A 22,846-nucleotide genomic window follows, 5' to 3' on the forward strand; every position below is an offset into this window, starting at 1 on the left:
TATCAGCTAAGAGTGAAGATAAATTATTTAATTACCAAACCTCAGGTTCTTTACCATGTGAAATGAAGATGATAGTATTTTGCATATCGTATAGTTGTCAAGATTGCTGGCGCTTAATAAATAGAAGCTACTACTATTAGTAGTTGTAGAGTGCAGTGTTTGTGGTGTTTGGTTTTAATGGAATACTGAGGTGGGCTATGGGCTATTTATGAAAACCTAGAAGAATTTTCCCCCTGGTTGATGTGGTATTTGTGTTTCTCTTTTTTCTCACCCCTTTAAGGATTTCAGTTTTTCTGACTGATATATGAAAGGATGATTGCTCACAAACAGAAAAAGACAAAGAAAAAACATGTTTTGTCATCAGGCCAGCTCTCTACTGATGTTACAACTTCTGAAATGGGGCTCAAGTCTGTAAGTTCCAACTCCGTTTTTGATCCGGATTACATCAAGGAGTTGGTGAATGATATCAGGAAGTTCTCCCATATGCTATTGTATTTGAAAGAAGCTATTCTTTCAGGTTTGTCAACTATTTTCTCTTAGCATACTTACTGGATAGTTTGTAAAATTTTAAATGCCAGCCTAGTTACAGATAAGTGTGTACACAGTGGTAGAAATAGGGTATTCTTCTATAATTATTATAGGCCCCCCTTCCTCAAATGTTTGATGTTTACAGTGTAAACTATTTTATAATCAGATACAGTGCACTGATATAGGAATTTTGGTAATTGTGAGGGAGTAAGAATACAAAGAACAAAAATAGGTCTTGGGTTCTTAATGGTTGGGCCCACTTGACATAGGAAATTTTAGATCATTGGATTTTTAACCTTCTTAATAGTAACAGTATATTGATTGGTCTTTAATAAGCAGACTTATGTTTATCATTTACATTGTTGATACTTCTGCCTAAGTTTGGTTTCCTATATTGTTCCTAAAATCTGATCTAAAAATCACTGCATTTGAGTGAAACTTTTTTCTCAAACTTAATTCTGTTTTGCTGTTCTTCAGTTTGCTTCTTCAATTAAGGGAGAATCAAGAATTTATTCTCTATCTAGTTAGATATGAATAATAGAGCACCAGACTTGATTTTTCCGAGATAAAGAGCTATACACATCTTTCAACTTTTAGTGCTCAACTTTTAGTGCCCCTTTGGTATAAAAATTTGATGGCAGTGATGATAAAGATACAGCTTTTGTTCTCCTTCGATAAATAGCACCTAATTCTATGTTTGTAAATGGTTTGTTTGGATGTGGAAAATAAAGATACCTAGTGTTACTTATATGAAACCTCCAGGTATTTCACAGACATTTGTAAGATTCCAATAAATATTATCTGTGTATATAAGTTAAATATTTATTTTCTGATAAACAGAAACTAAAGCCATACCTTGTTTTAAATATTGCCTTAAGAGTGTATCCTAACTCTGATTTTTCAGGTTGAAATGCCCAAAATAATTGCACTTGAATTATAGCCCCAAAATTTTAGTATTTGAATTTTCTTTAAAACAATTACATAAGTCATTCTTTTGAGACTATATGTGTGTGTATGTGTATATGTGTATATGTTTTTATGACTTTTAATTTGTTAGTAGACAGTTGAGAGATTAGGAAGGAAGAGGATTAAAAGCTGATCCTAAGTGAAAAAAGAGAAAAATGGTAATATGTATAAGATAGCCAAAGGAGACTATCCCATGAGATAAAAGTATATGTATGAAAATATATTTTTCATGGGAATTTAATATTAAAAACCTACAAGGTTATTATCCTTCTAATAAGAAAATTAGTACTTCAGAATGTAAATACTCAATTATATTACTGATAATAAAAAAGCTTGCCATTTATGGCTGGTAAGTTACTTGAAAAATGTAAAATCAATCTTTTGGATAACCAACTCTCATTAGTAAGCAATGGTCAGAGAATTTTCATTATTTACCTTTGGATTGATTTTAATGCTTGGTTCTTCAATCAGAGTTAAAAGGATATATGTATGCCATTTCAGAATAAATCTTGGGTTTGACAAGAATTTGTGTTTTTCTGCCTTGGGATCATTACTATCAAAATCTGGAAATATACTATTTCATTTATTTGAGTTGATAGAACCTTTTTTGTCTGTTTTCCTTAAACAAGGGCGTTCCTATACTAATAAAAGCATAATATGCTAATCCAGACCAGATAGACTGGATGTCTTCTGGACATCCTTCCAGACAAAGCCACGGTGGTGGGGGCCGAGGCAGAGGTGGTTAGGGGCGATCAAGCTGGCAGGGGAGAGCAGCTAGGGGCGATCAGGCTGGCAGGTAGTGGCGGATAGGGGCAATCAGGAAGGCAGAGGGGTTAGGGGTGATTAGGCAGGCAGCAGAGTGGTTAGGGGCGATCAGGTAGGCAGGCAGGGTGAGTGGTTAGGAGCCAGCGGTCCCAGATTGTGAGAGAGGGATGTCTGACTGCTGGTTTAAGGATCAGGCCTAAACCGGCAGTCGGACATCCCCCTAGGGGTCCCTGGGGTGCCCCCCTCCCCCCCCCCCCCCCCGTGCATGAATTTTGTGCACCAGGCCTCTAGTGTATAACATAAATTAACCTCATTATAAATGATAAGAAGAACTACGTAATATGCTTGCTTTTAATATTGGTCATGGTTTTAAGCCTGTTAGAGTATCAGACTATTCTTTATCTAATAAAATTATTACAAGAAATATAATCTTCAGGAAAGCAAGTAAAACATTTAAATTCTATAACTCTTTAGGGTGATATTATTTCATATTTCTCTATAGATAGACTAGACATAGTCCATTCTTTTGTATTCTGGGTATTGAAAAATATCCCTAGACTTCTGCTATTCTTTAGTACCATCATAGCTGTAAATTATGGCCAGACAGCAAAGAGCTCTTTCACTGTTTTTCTTTTGCATTGAGGGAGCCTTATCAGTGGCCCTGCCAATATTTTGTCTTTACCTCCATAAGAGGAAGGATGGCAAATTTTTGTCATTATTTATGGCCTTCTAATTCATATCAGACGGCTGTTAAATAGCTAAAAATTTAGCTTTTAAGAACATAGAATGTAGGTATATAGTTAAATCAACTTTTGGTGTGATTTGAATGCCATATTCTTTTTTTTTTCCATATTCTTTATATACTTGTCATGAGGCAATGATGTGCAAACCACTTGACTATTGCTTCAGGTGTTCTATTCTGGGTATTGCAAAAGAGTCTTCTTTCCCCGCTGATTCCGCCAAGCCCGTTCCCTTGGCTGTGGTTTCGCTGGATAGTAGGTAGGGTCACTGTTTTTCTTTTGCATTGAGGGAGCCTTATCAGTGGCCCTGCCAATATTTTGTCTTTACCTCCATAAGAGGAAGGATGGCAAATTTTTGTCATTATTTATGGCCTTCTAATTCATATCAGACGGCTGTTAAATAGCTAAAAATTTAGCTTTTAAGAACATAGAATGTAGGTATATAGTTAAATCAACTTTTGGTGTGATTTGAATGCCATATTCTTTTTTTTTTCCATATTCTTTATATACTTGTCATGAGGCAATGATGTGCAAACCACTTGACTATTGCTTCAGGTGTTCAATCATATTGTTGAGGCTAGACTTTACCTTTCACAGAGTACTTTTATGTACAAACAGTATTGAGTCACACAGTCCCCACAAAGACAGGTACTTTTAGCCCCATTTCACAGATGAGTTGTATGTATAGGTGATTTCATCAACCCCTTGATGCTGGTAAATAGTGGTTTCGTTTGGAATCCAGAGATCACCAATGCAGAATGATGTTTCTTTCCATTCTGTCTAACCTGCTTCACATGGCAGGCACTCTGTAGAAACACTGTTCAGTTTTCATATTTCATTAGCCAATTCTGTTTTCACTGGGGATTATCTAGGTCTGCACTATCCAATATGGTAGCCTTTAGACATGTGACTACGTAACTTTAATTAAGTAAATTTAATTAAAATAAAGAATTTAGCTTCTCAGTTGCCGTGGCCACATTTCAAGTGCTTTTTAGCCTCAGCATTTTGGACAGTGAAGTTATAAAAATTCCCGTCATTTCAGAAATTTTTATTGAACAGTGCTGGTACAGACATTTGGTCTTCATCAGTCTTGAGAAATTGAGATGCATTCTTGTTCTATAAATATTTTTGATTTCTATAGCATTAAAAGGAAATCTAGAAAATTGTTATGGGAGCAAATTTGAGAAAAATTTACATAGAAATAGGCACTCTTGGGGTCTGTTTGGATTCTTCTTCCTTAAGTTGCCTTTAGAGCAGCGGTTCTCAACCTGTGGGTCGCGACCTCTTTGGCGGGCGAACGACCCTTTCACAGGGATCGCCTAAGACCATCCTGTATATCAGATATTTACATTACGATTCATAACATTAGCAACATTACAGTTACGAAGTAGCAACGAACATAATTTTATGGTTGGGTCACAACATGAGGAACTGTATTTAAAGGGTCAGAAGGTTGAAAACCACTGCTTTAGATGGCGTAGTTTTCTTGCCCTTCTTTGATTTGAACAAGCAGATCAATTTCCAGCCAGGTTATACAACTTGGTTGAATAAGTAGTAAGAGATGACAGAAAGAGGTCTGGAAAGAAAACACATGATTTAGGTTCTAGGCCTAGGTTTTTTACTGACTAGTTTTGACTAAGTCATTTAGTGATTTTTTTAAGAATGAAGTGCTTATAACAGATGCTATCGGTTTTATAATTCTGTGAGTCAAAATTTGATTGGAGTTGGAGATTCTACATTGTTTTGAATATTGACAGTTTATGGCTGAAGAAGACAGCTAAGTATTTGTTTTCAAAGTATATAATGCATTTTAGAGGGCATCCACATCCCACTATTCTATAGGATTTTTAAAATGTGAATTTTATGATAATTATTTTAAGTGTGATATTTATGAAAATTTTCCAAGTGTGAATGTAAAGCTCATATTGCAGTAGTTGTTGAAGAAGTGATTAATAGGTTTTCACCAAAGAGCCCCGTGTCCCTTAGCAGGGTTAAAATATGTTTGCAGTTTGCCTCTACTGTATTTATTTACAAATAAAAATAGAGAGCTTAATGTGGGAGTTCAGAGGACTGTGAAAACACTTTCTTTGATAGGGTAAGTGATAGAGTTGTTAATTCTTTCTGTCTAGTACTTATTTCCAGGAGGAGGTTTCCCTGTAGTCTTATGCAAGTAGCAGATGTGGAATTCGAAGTTTAGATCTCTATCCTGTGTTATTAAGGTGCATTATGAATAATTACAGGGGAAAATTTTGCATCTTATGTTAAATGCTGAAGGCACTGAATTAAATAAACATACATCCTCTGTGTTTAAATGTAACATCACAGATTAATATATGTGCTGTGTGCCCTAGCCGGTTTGGCTCAGTGTATAGAGCGTCAGCCTGTGGACTGAAAGGTCCTGGGTTCAAATCTGGTCAAAGGCACATAACTTGGTTGCATGTTCCTCCTGGCCTGAGCTCTGATCAGGGCATGTGCAGGAGGCAACCAGTCAATGTGTTTCTCTCACATCGCTATTTCTCTCTGTCTTTCCCTCTCTCCCTGTCTCCTCCACTCTCTCTCTCTCAAAATCTATGGAAAAGGAGTGAGGATTAAAATACACACACACACACGCACACACACACACACAAACATAAACACACACATGCACAGTGTAAGCACCAATTCAGGTTTATGGTGTCGCCCCTGAGAAATAATGTGTTATGAATTCCAAAGAACAGATTCATAAATCTAATTTATACAGTAATCTTAAACTGTCTTTGTGACACATCTCTCCATTCCCAGGTGGAACACAAAATTTGGGAATTTGAAAAGTGCAAGGCTTTTTAATTGGGCTAGAAAGAATAGTTCAGATTACATAATTTTTCTGGTACTTAGTGCTTAGAAGTCTCCATTGTCATTATAAAGTATTAGAGGCCCAGTGCAGAAATTCGTGCATGGGTGGGGACCCTAGGCCTGGCCGCTGATCAGGGCTGATCAGGGCCGGGGGCCAATCGGAGCCTGCTGGACGGGGGGGAGGGACTGCGGGCTGAATGGGGCCTGCCTGCTGAGGGGAGAGACGGGGTGCGGGAGGTTGGCTACTGGCCCCAAGGAGGGAGCCATACATCAGCCCCCCGTGAAAGGGACTGCATCTGCCGCCACTCACCCCTGGTTCCTCATCCTAGTCTGGGGCCCGAAGGCCCTGGCAGGGTCAGGAGAGGATGCGACGGTCGTCGGGCCGGGCACAGAAGGAACAGACACTGGTGCCCCATGTGGTTCCCCGCCTCTCCCCCTCCTCCTTTCATCACCACCATGCCACCATCGCGGTGGGCAGGTGACAGGCTAATCAGGGCTTGCCGGCCAGGGGGAGGGTCAGGCCGCGGGAGGCTGGCTGCCGGCCCCAAGGAGGGAGCCGGCCCTCACCCCCCAATCCCCATGGGAAAGGGGCCACATCTGCCACCACCCACCCCCAGTTCCCCATCCTAGCCCAGGGCCAAAGGCCCCGGTGGGATCAGGAGAGGAGGCGACGTACACCAGGCCAGTCACAGAAGGAACTAATGCCGCTGGCTGGCCACAGGAGTAGGCTTGGGCGCGCACTGACCACCGGGGTCAGTTTCTACATTGAGCATCTACTTCATGGTGGTCAGTGCGCATCATATCAACTGGTTGACCAGTTGTTCCAGTCATTCTGGTCGTTAGATCCTAAAGGTCACTTAGGCTTTTATATATATAGATATTTGAAGGTCAGCAGTTTAATATTTCTTATAGAATATTGATTATATGATACTATTTGTAAAATGTATTTTAATAAAAGTTTAGTATTGTGAAAATGGTGTCTTGTTTTTCAGTTTTGTTTTTAAATAGGCTAGAAAGGGAGATAAAGCTATCATCAGTTTCAGATAAAGTAATTCTCTAACTTTTAAAAAGTGCTTTCTAATTTAAGAGTGTATCACTTTTATTTTGTAAAAACATAACTGATCTAATAAATCGATAGCTTCTAACGAATTCTAGATCCTAAATTTGACAGAACTACTGTATAGTTAGAAGAGAGAGATGTTAACTTTCTAGAGCAAATTTTATTGAACAAAAAGATTAAACAACAAATTTAATGCCATTAAATAATACGTTTTGTTGAAAGAGGGAAGTTCTGCATAAATTTCCCAAATCTTAATTGAAATACTGTCTTATGGGTTAACCCATTTTTCCCCATGGTGAATATATAGGAGGATGTGTAAATTTATTTCAGACAACTTTCAATGAGTGCTAATTTGACTATTGATGATGATACTTAATTTTTGGCCCCTATAGTATACCAGAAATTTTGTGAAATATTAGATACATTAAGTTGCAAGTCTTAGACATACCCTTCTGTTGTGTTCTTTCACAAGTAAACCTCTCAAGAAGTGATTTCTAATGTGTATAATTTAGGATTGGTTAATGTAAATGGTAATGGGTTATATTTTAGTGCCTAGAAAATATGGACTGAATCTTTGAGGAATGAAGTATGAAATACAGGTAACTCATTCATTACACATGTGCCAGCTCTTAGGAAATTACTGTCCTCTTCTGTACTTGCCTAGAATGGTTTACTTAACACCACTTAAAATAGTAACTGGCATATTTGATTAGAAGTTAAAGCCTATTAAGTTACAGATTGTAGAGTATTGTCATTAACTATAACTTCCTTAACCATGTTGATCTATATTATAGTGATTGAGAGCACAAATTCTAGAGCTAGAATGCTTAAGGTGGACTCCTTCTGCCACTGGGCAAGTTACTCATCTTCTCTGTGCCTCAGTTTCTACCTGTGTTCAAAGGAGTTAATAGTACTTTCTCATTGGGTTGTTGTGAAGATTAAGTGATTTCACAAAAATAAAGCTCTTAGAATAAGTGTTTTAAAATGTCAGCTGTTATTTTTACAATCCCCAAGAGGCTGGATAAAGAAGGTGCTGTTCATGCTTCACTTTTATCCTGTAAATTCAGAAGTCATTACAGCAAAAAAGGGAGTTTCCTAGTGATAAGTTCTGAAACATTTTTTCCTCCTTGTTGTTTTCATTGCTTTCCCAGAGAGGTTAAGCTGAATTAACAAGACTGATTTTAAAAATTGTCAGGTTTTTTTTTAAACCAAGGAAAACACCATGGATATTTACTTAAGTATTTCCATGAAGTGTTTGCAATATAAACACTGTGGTATTGTGTTAATACATGAGAACCAAAAAAGTGGAGCTGGCTAATCTGTTTTCACTTGATAAGCTGAATGAAGCCGAAAATAAATGGCATAAATGAGTGAGACAAATTAAAATTCAGATTACCATATTACTGGGATGGTAGATAAACAAACAAACATTGGGATACTGGAGTTTTACTGTTCTGGATAACTAGTGTTAAGATTTTGGTTGAACATTATTATATTTGCATATATAATACCTTTGTGTAGTATAATTAAATTTCATTACATTGACAGTGTAGCCACTATGAAATTTAAAAATTAATTTGTATTTAGTTATAGGACTAAATTAAATACTATAATTTAATTTTATTGGCATAGAAATATTTTTATAAAGTATATCTTTAATTATGATTTTATTTCTAAGTAATTTACTAATTTAGATTTTATATACAAAATGAAATTAATACTTAACTTTAATGTCTCATTTTTATTAGCCAAATTACTGTGGGACCTTGGTATATAAGTTTGTAATTGAATGTAATTCTATGTGAGACAAATCTGTTTTCAAAGGTATTTAGTTTGAATGGCTTACAGATTTAATAGAAATAATAGGTGTTTCTATTGAGACTATAAAGCAGTTTTGTTTCTGCTAATTTATTAGCTATTCACAGCTTTTTAAATTTTTTTTACGGCAACTAGGGCAGACGTTCTTACTAATTTCATTTTACTGATGATTAATCTGAGATCAGAGAGCGAAGATTTTTGTATAAGGTTATTTCAAGGAAGTGTGTGGCAGATCAAGCATTGGAACCCATATTTCTTGATCTAAATCTATTGTTTTCTACCATACCAATTAGCCACTTAACCTTTCTTCTGTACTGGGGAAGAATAGTTACTGCTTTGTGCTTTGCTCATTGCTACCATTGTCTGGGCTTGGTGGGGGTGCGGGAATATTTAGTGTTGCTGAAGGAGCTACTTAAACTCCTTAAAACTTTTTGTAAAAGTTAACTTTCAGCTTAAGAGGCCTTTTGCCTCATAAAAAGAATTTGAGGTAGCTTTATTCTTTTATAAGGGAAAAGAACATTTGCTAAAAAATAAAAAAGTCTCAGCTGAAGTATTATCAGGATATAGTGATGTGCTAGTAGTTGATGCTTCTACTAAAAAATATAGGAAAGTTTATGAATCTTGTAATTAACATTTTCTCTGGTTGTCATGTTCATTTTTGTTGATTATTCGGCTTCAGAAGTGTATTCAATCATAAAAAATTGGAATTATTTATTGGGTAATATGAAGTACTTCTGAAAATAACTCAGTTACTGTTTTTTAGTATTTTAATTTGAAACAACTTCAATATGTGTTTATAAGGGCTTCCTTGTAGGAATAAAGGAACTTTAACTGATAGTTATTGGGATATTTGCAGTGCCTTTTGAGAAGAATCATAGCATAGAATTTCAGTGTTAAAAATTATTGACGATCCCAGAGTTTTTGTTGATGTGGCTTGTATATATTACTGTTTACTGTGTTAGAAATTAAAACTAAGAACATTGAAAAACATTTAATACTTTTGAAATATATTCATTTTAACACTTAATTTCCTTGACTCTGAGACCAGAATTTATTACCTTGGTTTATTTAAGCATTTACACCATTAGTATTTTGTTCTTGTTTAATATCCAACACTAATTTTGAATATTGATGGTTATATAACACTCAAATATCAAGCTCTTTTGGCCTGAGACCCCAAAATAAGGCAACGTATTTTTACAGTATCTTCTAAGTATATTGGTAGTTGTAGCTTTTATTATGAAACATCTGAGTAGGGGATAGAAATGACCATCTTTCTTTTTTAAGCTAACAGGTTTCATAAGGAATCCAATACAACTTTATAACACTAGATAATCACTAAATATTGGTTTTGATAAGTAGGCAGAATTATTGCCATAAATTAGAGTTTCATTTAGTTATAGGCCAAACAAAGAATAGATTTTGCAGCACAAAATAGGGAAAATAATGTAATTGTTATTTCTTACAACTAGTCAAATGTTACTGTTTTCCACAGACTTCTTTTATTTCAAAGCTACTAGGTTTAATTTCAGACCTAACCTGTGTTACTAACCTGTTTCTACTGCTGCATAAACTAGTACTAAGAATAACGGTAAGCATTTATGGAGGCTTATTATGTTCCACCCACTGATGTGTTTTGATTTAATTCAACCAACCCTATGAAGTAGCTACCATTATCTTCTTTTTATAGGTGAGAAAACTGAGGCACAGAGGAGGCTAAGTAAATAGATCAAGGTCTCTCAGTCACAGAGTTGGAATTCTGATTCAGGCTATCTGGTTTTAGAGGCTATGCTTTTTTTTCTTTTTTTAACCCCATCCAAGGATATGTTTATTTTTGTTGCTGTTTTGTTTTGTTTTTTTGAGAGAGATAAACATTGATATGAGAAAGAAACATTGATTGGTTGCCTCCCTCGAACCTGCTTTTAACCAATCACTAAGCTATATTGCCTCAACTAAGTAAACCAACTGAAATAACACCCACAATAATAAAATAGAAAATAGATATTGATAATTTATTTAATGAAGATAGTTAATAACTTAATTATGCAGCTAGCTTCATATACTCATTTCCCTAGGAATTAAAAAATATGTAAATAAAATTTTAGTTATAAAATAATATATATTTATGGAAAAATTTTAATAGTACATAAAATTTCTAAAATCCTTTGCCCATTTACATTTCATTTTCAATAGACTTTATTTTTAGAATAGTTTTAGATGCACAGAAAAATTGAGAAGTTTCCATATGTTCTTATACCCAGCGTCTCCTATTTATTAACATCTTACATTAGTATGGCACATCTGTTAATGAACCAATATTTGATATAATGCTACATTATTAGTGAAAGTCCTTAGTTTATTCAAATTTCCTTAAGTTTTCCCTATTGACTCTTTCAGTATCCTATCATATTATAGTTGGGCCCTCATTGGTCATGACAGTTTCTCAAATTTCTTCGTTTTGATGACCTTGATTGTTTAAGGAATGTGGACTAGGTATTTTGTAGGATGCACCTTGATTAAAATTTGCCTGATGTTTTCTCATGATTAGTCTGGGGTTAAGATATATTGGGAGGAAGGAAGATAACAGATGTAAAGTGCCATTTTTATCACATATCAAGTGTACTTACTTAGGAACATGATTTATCACTGTTGATGTTGACCATGACCACTCGTCTTAAGGAGTACTCTACTTTTTTCCATACTCTACTCTTTAAAGGAAGTCACTATGCGTATGCTTCACCTTTTTGAGGACAGAACATCTACATTAATTATTGGGAATTCTTCTGTACGAGAGACTGTTTCTTCTCTTTCATTTATTCAGTCATTTATTTGTATCAGTATGGACTCATGGAACTTTATACTCTGGTATTATAATCTAGGACTACTTTATTCATTAGTTGCTCAAATTATTCCACCTTTAACCATTGGTAGCTCTTTCAGTTGGCTCCTGTGCATACATCTTCAAGATGAGGATCTGTTTCTTTCAAGCTCTTACTTTCTAGTATTACAAGATGTTCCTAACTTATCTTATGTATTTGCTGCCCAGACCGAAAATCAGCCAATATCTCAAAGGAGCTCTGGTTCCTGTTATTGGAGAATGGTGTTAGAAACTAAGCTCAGGGTGCTAGGTGTATTCGGTATTTCTGTAGTATCACTTCTTTTAGGTCCTCTCAGGTGACAGCAAAGAAATGTGTGTATACTAACCTACATACTAATACATATTTCAAAATATTTCTCTATGTAGCCACCTATATCTGTGTTAAGCTAAACACGAATTTGTACTCAAATATCCAACTCTAATCCATCACTACACATATCATTATAGCTTCCTCCCCCTGCTTAATTGTAAATTTCCACTCCAACAGTGAGATACCTGGCTTCCACCATCCACCATCCATTTACTCAATTGTTGACTTCCAGTATACATGTATAGCAGTATCATAATTGTTAACCTGAACCTTCATTGAAAACACTTTAGCAGCCAGAATATAGTATTTATGTGCTTTTCTATGCCTTTAGTCTCAGAGACTTTATTCATTTCCAAGAGTACTTAGGCCAGCACCTGATTCCCTGTATTTTTTTTTTTCTATCAAAATGTGTTGGTTGAATTAGTCAGATTTTCTCTTGAAGACATTGTTCTCTCTGCTTCCATTATTACCTGAACTATTTTTCTGTGCCTTCTCTTAGAATATTCTTCACCTTGATATACACAGCTCCCAGCCTTGTCTGCTCTTCTTATCCTACCTATTTCTCTCTTTCCTTTTTTGTTAATCCTCGTCCAAGGATATTTTTTTCCATTGATTTTTAGAAAGAGTGGGAGGGAGGCAGAGGGAAGGAGGAGGGAGAGAGAGAGAGTTGAGGGGATTGGGGGGGGGAGGGGAGAGAGAGAGAGAGAGAGAGAGAGATGTAAGAGAGGCACATCAATTGGTTACCTCCTGCACACACCCCGACCAGGGTGGGGGATCGAACCTACAACTCTGGTATGTGCCCTTGTCTGGGAATCGAACCTGAGACCCTTCGGTGCTCAAGCTGGCACTTTAACCATTGAGACACACCAGCCAGGCCATATTTCTCTCTCTTGCTAATGCTGTTAATGAATTGAATATTTGATGTTAGAATATCTTGTTTTTTATCCTATATACAGTTTTTCTTTCAAGTGATTATCTTTTAACATTTCAGGAAAAATTTAATTGTATAATTATAATATGACACTATTAAAAAAAAACATTTTTTTGTTTGTTTTTTAAGCTATTTCAATAGGGAAGCAGTATAACATTAAGAGTGTGGCTCATTTGGTTGGGTATCATCCCATGTGCCAAAGATTGCTGGTTTGACTTCTGGTCAGGGTACATTCCAGGGTTGTGGGCTCCATCCCCTGCAGGAAGCACCAATAGATGTTTCTCCCTCTCTCCTTAAAAAATCAAATTAAAAATTGACCTTTAAAAAAATGTGTGGCTTCAACCATTATACTATATGATTTAAATTCTGTTTTCACAGTCTAGTAACATGGTGAACTTAGGTGTGCCTCAATTTTCTCATCTGTATAATAGAGATTTTAGGAAGCACTTAGTAAGTGCTATTATAAAACACGAGAGCTCTGTAAGGTTGCAGAAAGGAAAATTACCTCAGAGTATTGTATTTAAGGTGGTTGTCTTTTTGAAACTTTTGAGGATTATTTCAGGGGTTTTAAGTGTTACAGGGTGATTTTACTTTTTGGTTTGCCTGGAATGGTGACCTAGGAATATGCCTGTAAGTGCTGTCATGACTATGAGTAGCACCCCTGTTTTCACTGGCTAGAATATTCTGGTTTGAATGATAAATTATATGTTCTTAAATATTGGTTAATATCTCACAAACTCTCGTACCATATATATTAAAAATTATATTAGAATAAAAACACAAAGACAGGAAAAATGGCACCGTATAAAGTTTCCTTAAGGGAAATCTGGAGAGCATATTTTAGGCAGAGAAGACTGAAAATTGACCATAACTGTGAGAGCCTTGAAATCCTTAATGAAAAAAATGATTAAAATTTTTTGAAGGCTATATGTATAAATTATATATAATTGCAATGATGAGGAAAGAAGGAAGATATTTGTAGGCAAAAATTGTGGAACCAATGCTTCTACTTGAAATATGCTTCAGAATGATGTTTCATACTTTAGATTCCTGAAACTTGGTTTTGGAATAAAATTTAATTTTTTTCTTTTTTTTTTTAAAGACTGTTTTAAAGAAGTCATTCATATACGTCTGGATGAACTTCTCCGAGTTTTAAAGTCTGTAATGAATAAACATCAGAACCTCAATTCTGTTGATCTTCAGAATGCTGCAGAAATCCTTACTGCAAAAGTAAAAGGTAAGAAAGATTATTAAAGGTGGGTTAGGGAGGGCAAAAAAAATCCAAGGGATACATTTTCATTCATAATCACTACAGAGCCATCTCTTCTCGTGACAATTGTATGATGTGTATTAATAGGGATTATGTTGTGTACCTCTATATTTAATATTCCCACTGTCATACCTAAAACTTTCTCTTAAAACAAAAACTTTTTTGGCAGAAAACACTTTAAAAACACTAACATAAACTACACAAATGATGTTTAAAATGTTTGAGTTCTTAAAGTGTCCATATTCTTTTGAAGTAGGCTATTAGTATACCAAACATCCTTGTTGTGTGAGGACAATTGGTGCTAGAAAAGTTATAGTGGCTGAAACCGGTTTGGCTCAGTGGATAGAACGTCGGCCTGCAAACTGAGGGGTCCCGGGTTCGATTCCGGTCAAGGGCATGTACCTGGGTTGCGGGCACATCCCCAGTGGGGGATGTGCAGGAGGCAGCTGATTGATGTTTCTAACTCTCTATCTCTCTCCCTTCCTCTCTGTAAAAAACCAATAAAATATATTAAAAAAAAAAGTTATAGTGACTAAACTTAAACTAGGGAACCAAATGGAGAAAAAGAAGACTTAATTTGGACATTATGTAAAGTGTAAGAAGTGTGTGTGTGTGTATGTGAGAAAAGCATGTGCTAAAAGAATCAAGAATTGGGACATTATCCTCTGATTAAATGTCTTGCTGCCCCAAAGTAGTAGAATTTGTTAATCTGGGCTGAAGTACATAAAAAAGATTGAGGGTGAAGGGGAGTACTGGAGAAGAAATGAGACTGGAGGCACAGAGTTAATTTAGGAGATTGTTGGAAATAATGAGCTAGATGAGGATTAACAGTCTGATCTACGGCAAAAGCTGGAATGTGGCAAAGTACAATTATGGATGTTCCAAAAGAGGGGATGGATGTTGATTTGATGAAATATGCCACAGGTTGAATGTTAGGGGTTAAGTTGGAATTTGGAGTTGAAGATATGGACTTGAGAGTTGTGGTTGATATTTAAGTGGTGATGGAAGGAGGATTATACCAGCTCAGTGTGTGTAAAATAAATATTGGACTGAGTATGAGATCCCAGAGACAGAAGATAGAGGAACCAGAGGAACACCTAAGAAGTAAGGAGATGATCTGGAGAAAGGTGTCATGAAATTTAAAAGTGCAAGGTCCTAAGAAGTGATCTTCAGTGTTAAGTGTCACTGATAGGTAATGTGAATCCAAGTAAAGTAACTATAAAAAGCGACTCCCTGTGGATTGAAAAAGGAAAGGAAAGCCTAGGCTTTTATCGTGGAGCAGAATTACCTATCTTGCCTCTCAAAGGCCAAGTAGGCATTAACTCGGCGAGAGAGTGGTGTTGGAGACTGATAGAAGGCTCTTGTAAAAGAACTCTGGATGTTGAAGAATATGATATATACTTGGTGAACATCGTAATATCTAGAGAGGGCAAACAGCAAGTGTCAAGGGATGAGGCAGGAAGAGCAAAAAAAATCTTTTCAATAAAACAGTCTATATACACTACTTAAGAACTGCCTCCTCTACTTTTGACATAGACCTGTCCTGTTTGTGTGGTTCTCTTTTTTCTGTATTTCAAGTACTGGGGGAAAAAAGTAAATAGGTAATTTCTGTTGTGGCTTTTAAAAATTTGCTTAATAACCACATTTGTTTTTAAATAGACTGTTTATAAGTGCCATTTAACTTAACTTAGATAGGGAAATTTGTGTCTATAGATAGTATAATTTCCATGCTTGGAAATAGCAACCACAGTTCATTCAATTGTTGTCAGTAGCTATTGTGTGCAGCCAGGATGTCCTGGGGAAGGAGTGTGCTTGTGCATGGTTCGTGTCCACATTCCAGAAACAGACTTGAAGAAAGTGGCCTCTCAGCTGCCTTGAAGATCTTTTTTTTTTTTTGGTGGTAAAGCAGTCTTTTGAATATTATTTCCCATTATGACTGTCTTTACCCTTGGGATTATTGTTAGGATTTTACTTTTGTGTTTGATGAAATTTAAAAGATTACTTTGTTGGGAAACTTATTCTGATTCAATAGGATTCCATGAAACTAGAGACTAGAAAACTTTAAAAATTATGTTGTATTTGGTATTTGTTTTTAAATAACGCCCCCCCACACACACACTCTTATTCTTGAAGTCATCTAAAAATATATTTGATACCGCAAGTGAAAAATATTCAATGACCTAAACAAATTGAGATCAAATCAGAGCCTATTTAATTCTTTCTTTCGATGATGGTTTAATTTTCCAACCCTGGACAGTCATGGGGGAGGTAGAAACCATTTTTGAATGTCTGTTTTGTGTCAGTCTAAGTGTTTTTCATAAGCTTTCTACTTTAATATTTTAAAAAATATGTAAGGCACATTTTTATTTCTATTTTAAAAAGAAGAACATAAAGGAAAACTGTTGTATCAGAAAGTGTCAGGAATGTGGAACATATCTTGCCATAACCCCCTGATTACATTTAGAAAACAACTATGACCTACCTTGCTTTAGAGATGTTAACTGTCCAATGCATTTTGCAAATATACCAAACTGTTAAAAAAAACTCACATATAAATACTGAACCACTTTAGAATAAGAGAGGTATAATCTTGTTTGTGTTACTGCAGGTTTGAATGCATGAAATCCCTCCACTTCTAAGTATAAGTGAAAAATTAAATCTGACTCCTCTTATTTTGTATATTAAATGTGAAATTTACCTCTTACTAACTTTAAAAGAAAAATCCTTAGCTTTTCCCCATTCATTCTAGTAGTGATTTGTATTTCCTGTGTCTCCTCCTGTTTCCAAACAGGAAGTTCAGTCTGATGAAATATTTGGAATATAATGAGAGATAGATACAGCTTATTTTTGAAGTAGATAAAGACATCTTCAGCATGCAGTAATTGATTATGTACTTATGTATTTGTATTTTCATTAGTATTTACAATTATTTTGGTCTCATTTGTAATGTAAATTAAATCTCATTTGTAATATAAATTTTTCATGATCTGTGCTTGGCCTATATTTAAAATTTGGCAAATGAAAAAGAAAAATAAGCTTTACTAACATAACTAAAATTAGAGAAGCCTCATGTTTTCTTTCTGTTTTGAAAAATTAATTTTTAATAGGCAATTTATTTACACCAGGAGTGGGGAACTTTTTTCTGCCAAGGGCCATTTGGATATTTATAACATCATTCCCGGGCCATACAAAATTATCATCTTAAAAATTAACCTGCTATATTTTGTCAAACATTTAATACACCCCTAATGCCTTGGCAGGGCCACATCAAATGACTTTTCAGGCCTTATGGGGCCCTCAGGCCGGATGTTCCTCACCCTGATTTACACAGTTGATAATGGAAATACTGTAAAAGAGTATTTAATGGTGAAGTTTTCTACCTCAGATACTTAGCCACCCATTCTTTTCCCTAGATAAGCAACAGTTGTTATTGTTTTTTTGTGTATTTTATTATGCATATGTAAGCAAATACAATAGGTTTCCTTTTTTATCCTCCTTTTTGCACAAATCATAGCATTCTGCTCCTTGCTTATTATTCTGTTATCTATACATAAAGGGTCTCTTTACTCTTTTGTTGTTATTTGTTTTATTTTTTCAAAGCTACATGATAATCCATTATATTGATGTACTGTAATTTATTTCACCAATTTATTACTAATAGATGTTTGGATTGTTTTCAATTTTTTTCTGTTACATACAATGCTTCAGTGTTAATTCTTAGATAGGTAATTACTGGATCAGAGAATGTGTGGGCATTTATATTTTTGACATTGTCAAAGTGCCCTCCATAGAGGCTTCCCCTTCTGATAGCAGTACTGACAAGGCTGATTTTCTGTACCTTTGCCAACAGAGTTGGTTATAAAGCTTTCTTACCCAATCTTTGTATATCTAGTTACAGTAAAAATTGGTATCTTGGTGTAGATTTGATTTGCATTTTGAAATCAGGTATCTTTTTATATGTTTCAGAACCATTTGTACATCCTTTTATATCAATTGATCCTTTACCCATTTTTTTCCTGATTGTTGGTCTTTTTTTTAATATTGATTTGTACAAAGTCTGTGTAAGTGGAATTAGTCTTAATCTTTGATATAAGTTGAAGATTTTCTTTAGTTTTTATCTTTTCATTTGCATGGGTTTTTTTTTTAATTTTTTACACTTAAATTTATCAATCTCTTGTATGATTTTTTGGCTTTAGGAATTAGGAAGGACTTCACTGCTCTGAAATTATAATAGCATTCTCCACTGTTTCTTCTTCTAAAGTTTTTATGGTGTCATTTATTAAATAAGTCTTTGATAGGTTCTAGAGCAGTGGTTCTCAACCTGTGGGCCGCGACCCCTTTGGGGGTCGAACGACCCTTTCACAAGGGTCGCTCGCCTAAGACCATTGGAAAACACATATATAATTACATAATTACATATTGTTTTTGTGATTAATCACTATCCTTTAATTATGTTCAATTTATAACAATGAAAATACATCCTGCATATCAGATATTTACATTACAATTCATAACAGTAGCAAAATTACAGTTATGAAGTAGCAACAAAAATAATTTTATGGTTGGGGGTCACCACAACAACATGAGGAACTGTACTAAAGGGTCGTGGCATTAGGAAGGTTGAGAACCAGTGTTCTAGAGTATCTCCATGTCTAGCTAATTTATCAAATAATATATCTTTCCCACTGATTTTTTATGTCATCTTTATCATAAATACACTAAATTGTCACACATATTTATATCTATTTCTGGTCCTTTTTGTGTCCCATTGATTTGTTTAGTCATATGCTAATACTACACTGTCTCTGTTGTAGCTTTATAGTATGTTTTATTATCTGATAAGGGTTGCTCGTCTTTCCATTATTCTTTTTGTTGAGGATTTATTTTTCTATGAAGATATTTTAATTGGCTTGTCTGGTTCCAAAAAATATCTTGGTATTTTGAGAGTGATTTGAGTTAAATTAAATTAAAGAGAATTTATGTACTTAGCATTTCTGCCTGAGAATATAGAATGCCTTTCATTTCAATTTTTTTGTTGTTTTAGAAACAACTTAAAATTTTTCATTTTATAAATTTTGTAGTTCTTTTTGCCTCAGCATTTCCTCTGTAAATGGTGAAATTTTTCTTCCATTATATCTTTTAATTCAGTAGTTTTCAAACTTCAGACCTGTTTTATGACATCAAGTTAGTGGACTGTGACCATCATTTTTAAAGTATGAAAGAGAATAGAACAGGAAAATCAGAATGCAACACTCATTGAATAAGACGTAAGGCTGTCTCAAAAACTTTATATAATAGGTAACTATTATGTGAATATGATATACTCGCATGATGTAAAATGTTTTCCTTACTGAGATGTTGGTAAAAAAAAAAAGTTTGAAAGTTGCTATTCTAATAGGTCTAAGTATGAAAGCTATTTATGTGATTTCTTAAAGATATACTCATTGTGTCTTAGTGCTTATTGTTGAGACTTAGTAGGGTACCCAGTGGAGAAAAGTATTTGAACTTGGATGAAAATGCTAATGAGATTTTGGAAAAGGACTAATAGTGGGGTGAGAGTAGAGACAGAGACACCAATGATCAGGATGTTACATAATCCAGACACGGGGTACAGTGTGACCTTTTTAACTAAATCGGTAATAATGGGAATGGAAAGGAGAAGAAATTTATTTTAGAGGTATTTTGAAAGCTAAGCTAATGAACTAAGGAATGTATGGAAAAGAGTAAGTCTGAGGGACAGAATAGAAAGGAAGATAAAGTGTTTAGTTCATGTTGAGATTGTAATGCTGGTGGGTAAAAACTGGGAAGTAGGGGAAGGAATATATAAAACAGACTATTAGAAAGGCGGGTCTGGAGCTCAGAGGTTAAAACTAGACAGGTAGTTTAAGAAGTCACTCCCTTAAAGGTATGAGAGTGAACGAGGTTCTGTGGGGATAATGTATAAGTATAGAGAAGAAAGCCAGGGTGAGAGATGCAGGCTGAATGGGAACGACTGTATGAAGTACAAATTGTCTATAGATAGATATAGAACATGAGGATACCTATGATTGCTAATTACCAAGCATTGTACTCTGTCTAGGTGCTTTACACTTTCTCTCTTGTTCATTTCAATAATATGCCATTGTACATACCAAGAATTGAAGTTGGGTGATGTAGGTGACATAGGAAGTAGTAGAGGTCAAATTTGAACTCAGGTCTGAAACTCTGAAGCCTTCTTCTAATTACTATACCACATTGCTTTAAGAGAGCAGAATACTTCAAGATGGAAGGAAGTGTTTAACATTCGTAGTAATGATAGCTTACAATATTGAGGATGTTCTTACTGTATGCCAGAAATGGTTGAAGTCATACTATTGTTATATCAGCTCCTGTTTTGCAGCTAATGAAGCTGAAACATAGAGAAGTTTGTCCAAGGTTGTATACGTATTAAGTGGCAGAGTTGTTGAGCATTGCAGAATGGGATAAAATTTTAGAATAAAAAAGGCCTCTAAGTTTGACTACTACTAGGAGGTTATTGTTAACAGTGTTATTCAGTGGTATTGAGTGAAAATATTAACTAACATTTATTGAGCATTTTCTGTGTAACAGGCTCTGTTCTAAGTTCGTTCGATCTTCACAACAGTTCTAGAATTTATAAATGAGGAAACTGAGGCATAGCAGTTAAGTTACTTAACCAAGTAAGAGACAGAGTTAGGATTTAACCTAGGTGGACTGGCTTCAGAACCCATTCAGTACCGAGACAGCAAACTGCTACCAGTGGGCTAAATCTGGCCTGCTGCCTGTTTTATTGAATAGTGTTATTAAGTAGTTTTATTGGAACACAGCCACTCTTATTTGTTTGTGTATCATTGTATCTTGTTTGTTTAAGTTTGACTCCTTTAGGCAGAGTTTATAGTTACAACAGACTGTATGGTCTGAAAAGTCTAAACTATTTATTATCTAGCTCTCTACAGAAAAAGTTTTCTTACCCTTGATAATCATTAAACTGGATGAAAAGCCAAATCCTGATGAATGCAGTCATGACCTATTTATAGAGGTTTGGTAATAAAGAAGTGTTATGTTAGATTGGGTCTTAGCTTTAAGAAGAAATATGAGAAAATGACTTTTTTTTTTCCACATAGGAAAGATTTGTGTATGTCAGTAGCATTTGCAAAAACATGTCAAGTGAAGCCCAAGAGAGGAGAGTGATAGTGATAAAGGGTTTTGGAGAATGCAGGAGAGAGTGGAAAGTTTATTATTGGAAAAGAGCCAAAGACTTTTCTTTGGAACACTCACTGAAGAGGAGCAAAAAAGAGACAGGATATTAGAAATATAGGGCTGTTTTGAAGTGGAGGCAAGGACAGTAATAGGAATTTTCATTAGATGCCTGTGACCTCATTTGGGTGGGGATGAAGATGAGGGAAGAAAATGTTTCAAATAATTGCCTTGTCACTACTAAAAATTGTTTTTTTAATCCCCCAATCAGAGTAGTGCTTTGAAAAAGTATACTTATAGGAAAGAAAAATTACAGAATTTTGGATAGTATTATAAAGTATTTCTTTTCTTTAAAGTCTAACAGGTTAAAGTTTGGAAATATGAGTAGGCTTTACATTTTTGCTATTACATTATAAATTACTATTGAAAGTCTATTTTCCAATGAGATTTTAGAAACAACTTTATTGAGGTATAATTGGCATACAGTAAAGTGCACATATTTAAAGGGTAGAGTTAGATCAGTTTGACATGCATATTCTTTTGAAACCATCACAGTCCAGATAATGCATGTTCCTTTGTAATCCCTCCCCTCTGTGCCTCCCTGAGCTTCCTTTTCACCAATTTGATAAGTTGTGTTTTATTTTCATTCTGTGCAAAATATTTTCTAATCTCTTATTTTCTTTGATTCATGAGTTATTTAGAAGTGTGTTATTTAGTTTTCTAATATTTGGGGATTTCTCCAGAAATCTTTCTGTTACCTTTAATTTAATCCTATCTAGTCACAGAACATATTTTGCCTGATTTGAATCCTTTAAAACCCATTGAGATGTGTTTTATGGCCAATAATATGGTAAATATTCACCATGAACTTGAAAAGAATGTATTTTATTGTTATTGGTTGGAGTGTTCTATAATTATCCCATCCTGTCAAGGTGGCTGATAGTATTGTTGAAGTCTTCCATATTCGTACTGATTTTCCATCTATGTTTTCTGTCAGTTATTGAGAGGGTTATTGAAATCTCTGGCATTACTGTGAATCTGTTTCTCATTATAGTTCTATTAGTTTTTGCTTCAGGCATTTTAAAGTTTATATTAGGTGCATGAATGCATAGTATTATGTCCTTTTGATAAATTGACTTCATCATTATAAAATGACCTTCTTTATCCCTGGTAAGTTTCCTTTGCTCAGAAATCTACTTTGTGTGATATTAGGCAGTAAGCTGGGCAATTGTAAAGCTCACCACATTTGTTTCTTGTCGTTTAGAACTTTGTTGCCTGATAGCAAGTGTCTTAAAAACTGTTGTCTCATATATTTTGTTACGGTTTTCTTTTAGTTCTTTCAGGCAGAAGTATAAGCCTATTTTTCCATCTTAGCCAAAGCGGAAGTCAAAAAATATTTTTAAAATTAATTATGGTGGTTCTTAGATTTTTCTTTTTGTTTGTATTGGGGATACTTAGAAGACTCTGATGAAAGATAGGGACTTTTTGACAAAGGCTTATACATGTAAAATCTTGGTTGTAATTTCATGAGGTTTGCAGGCTTAGGGTTTATTT

The 22,846-nt window shown here is 34.9% G+C and overlaps 1 protein-coding gene across 2 annotated transcripts in view; it reads left to right on the forward strand.

Annotated features, from left to right (window-relative positions):
* Nucleotides 1–280: 280 nt before the first annotated feature.
* The window catches only part of ARHGAP29 (Rho GTPase activating protein 29), a 59,312-nt gene continuing 36,746 nt past the window's right edge, over nt 281–22,846 (forward strand). For both annotated transcript variants that reach the window (XM_006763679.2, XM_006763680.2), the window contains exons 1-2: nt 281–517; nt 13,931–14,065. In XM_006763679.2, coding sequence (XP_006763742.1) covers nt 313–517; nt 13,931–14,065 — 340 coding nt within the window. In that variant the 5' untranslated portion in view covers nt 281–312. The remainder of the gene's footprint in view (nt 518–13,930; nt 14,066–22,846) is intronic.

The sequence above is a fragment of the Myotis davidii genome, unplaced genomic scaffold (assembly GCF_000327345.1).
Source record: "Myotis davidii unplaced genomic scaffold, ASM32734v1 scaffold1335, whole genome shotgun sequence".
NCBI lineage: Eukaryota > Metazoa > Chordata > Mammalia > Chiroptera > Vespertilionidae > Myotis > Myotis davidii.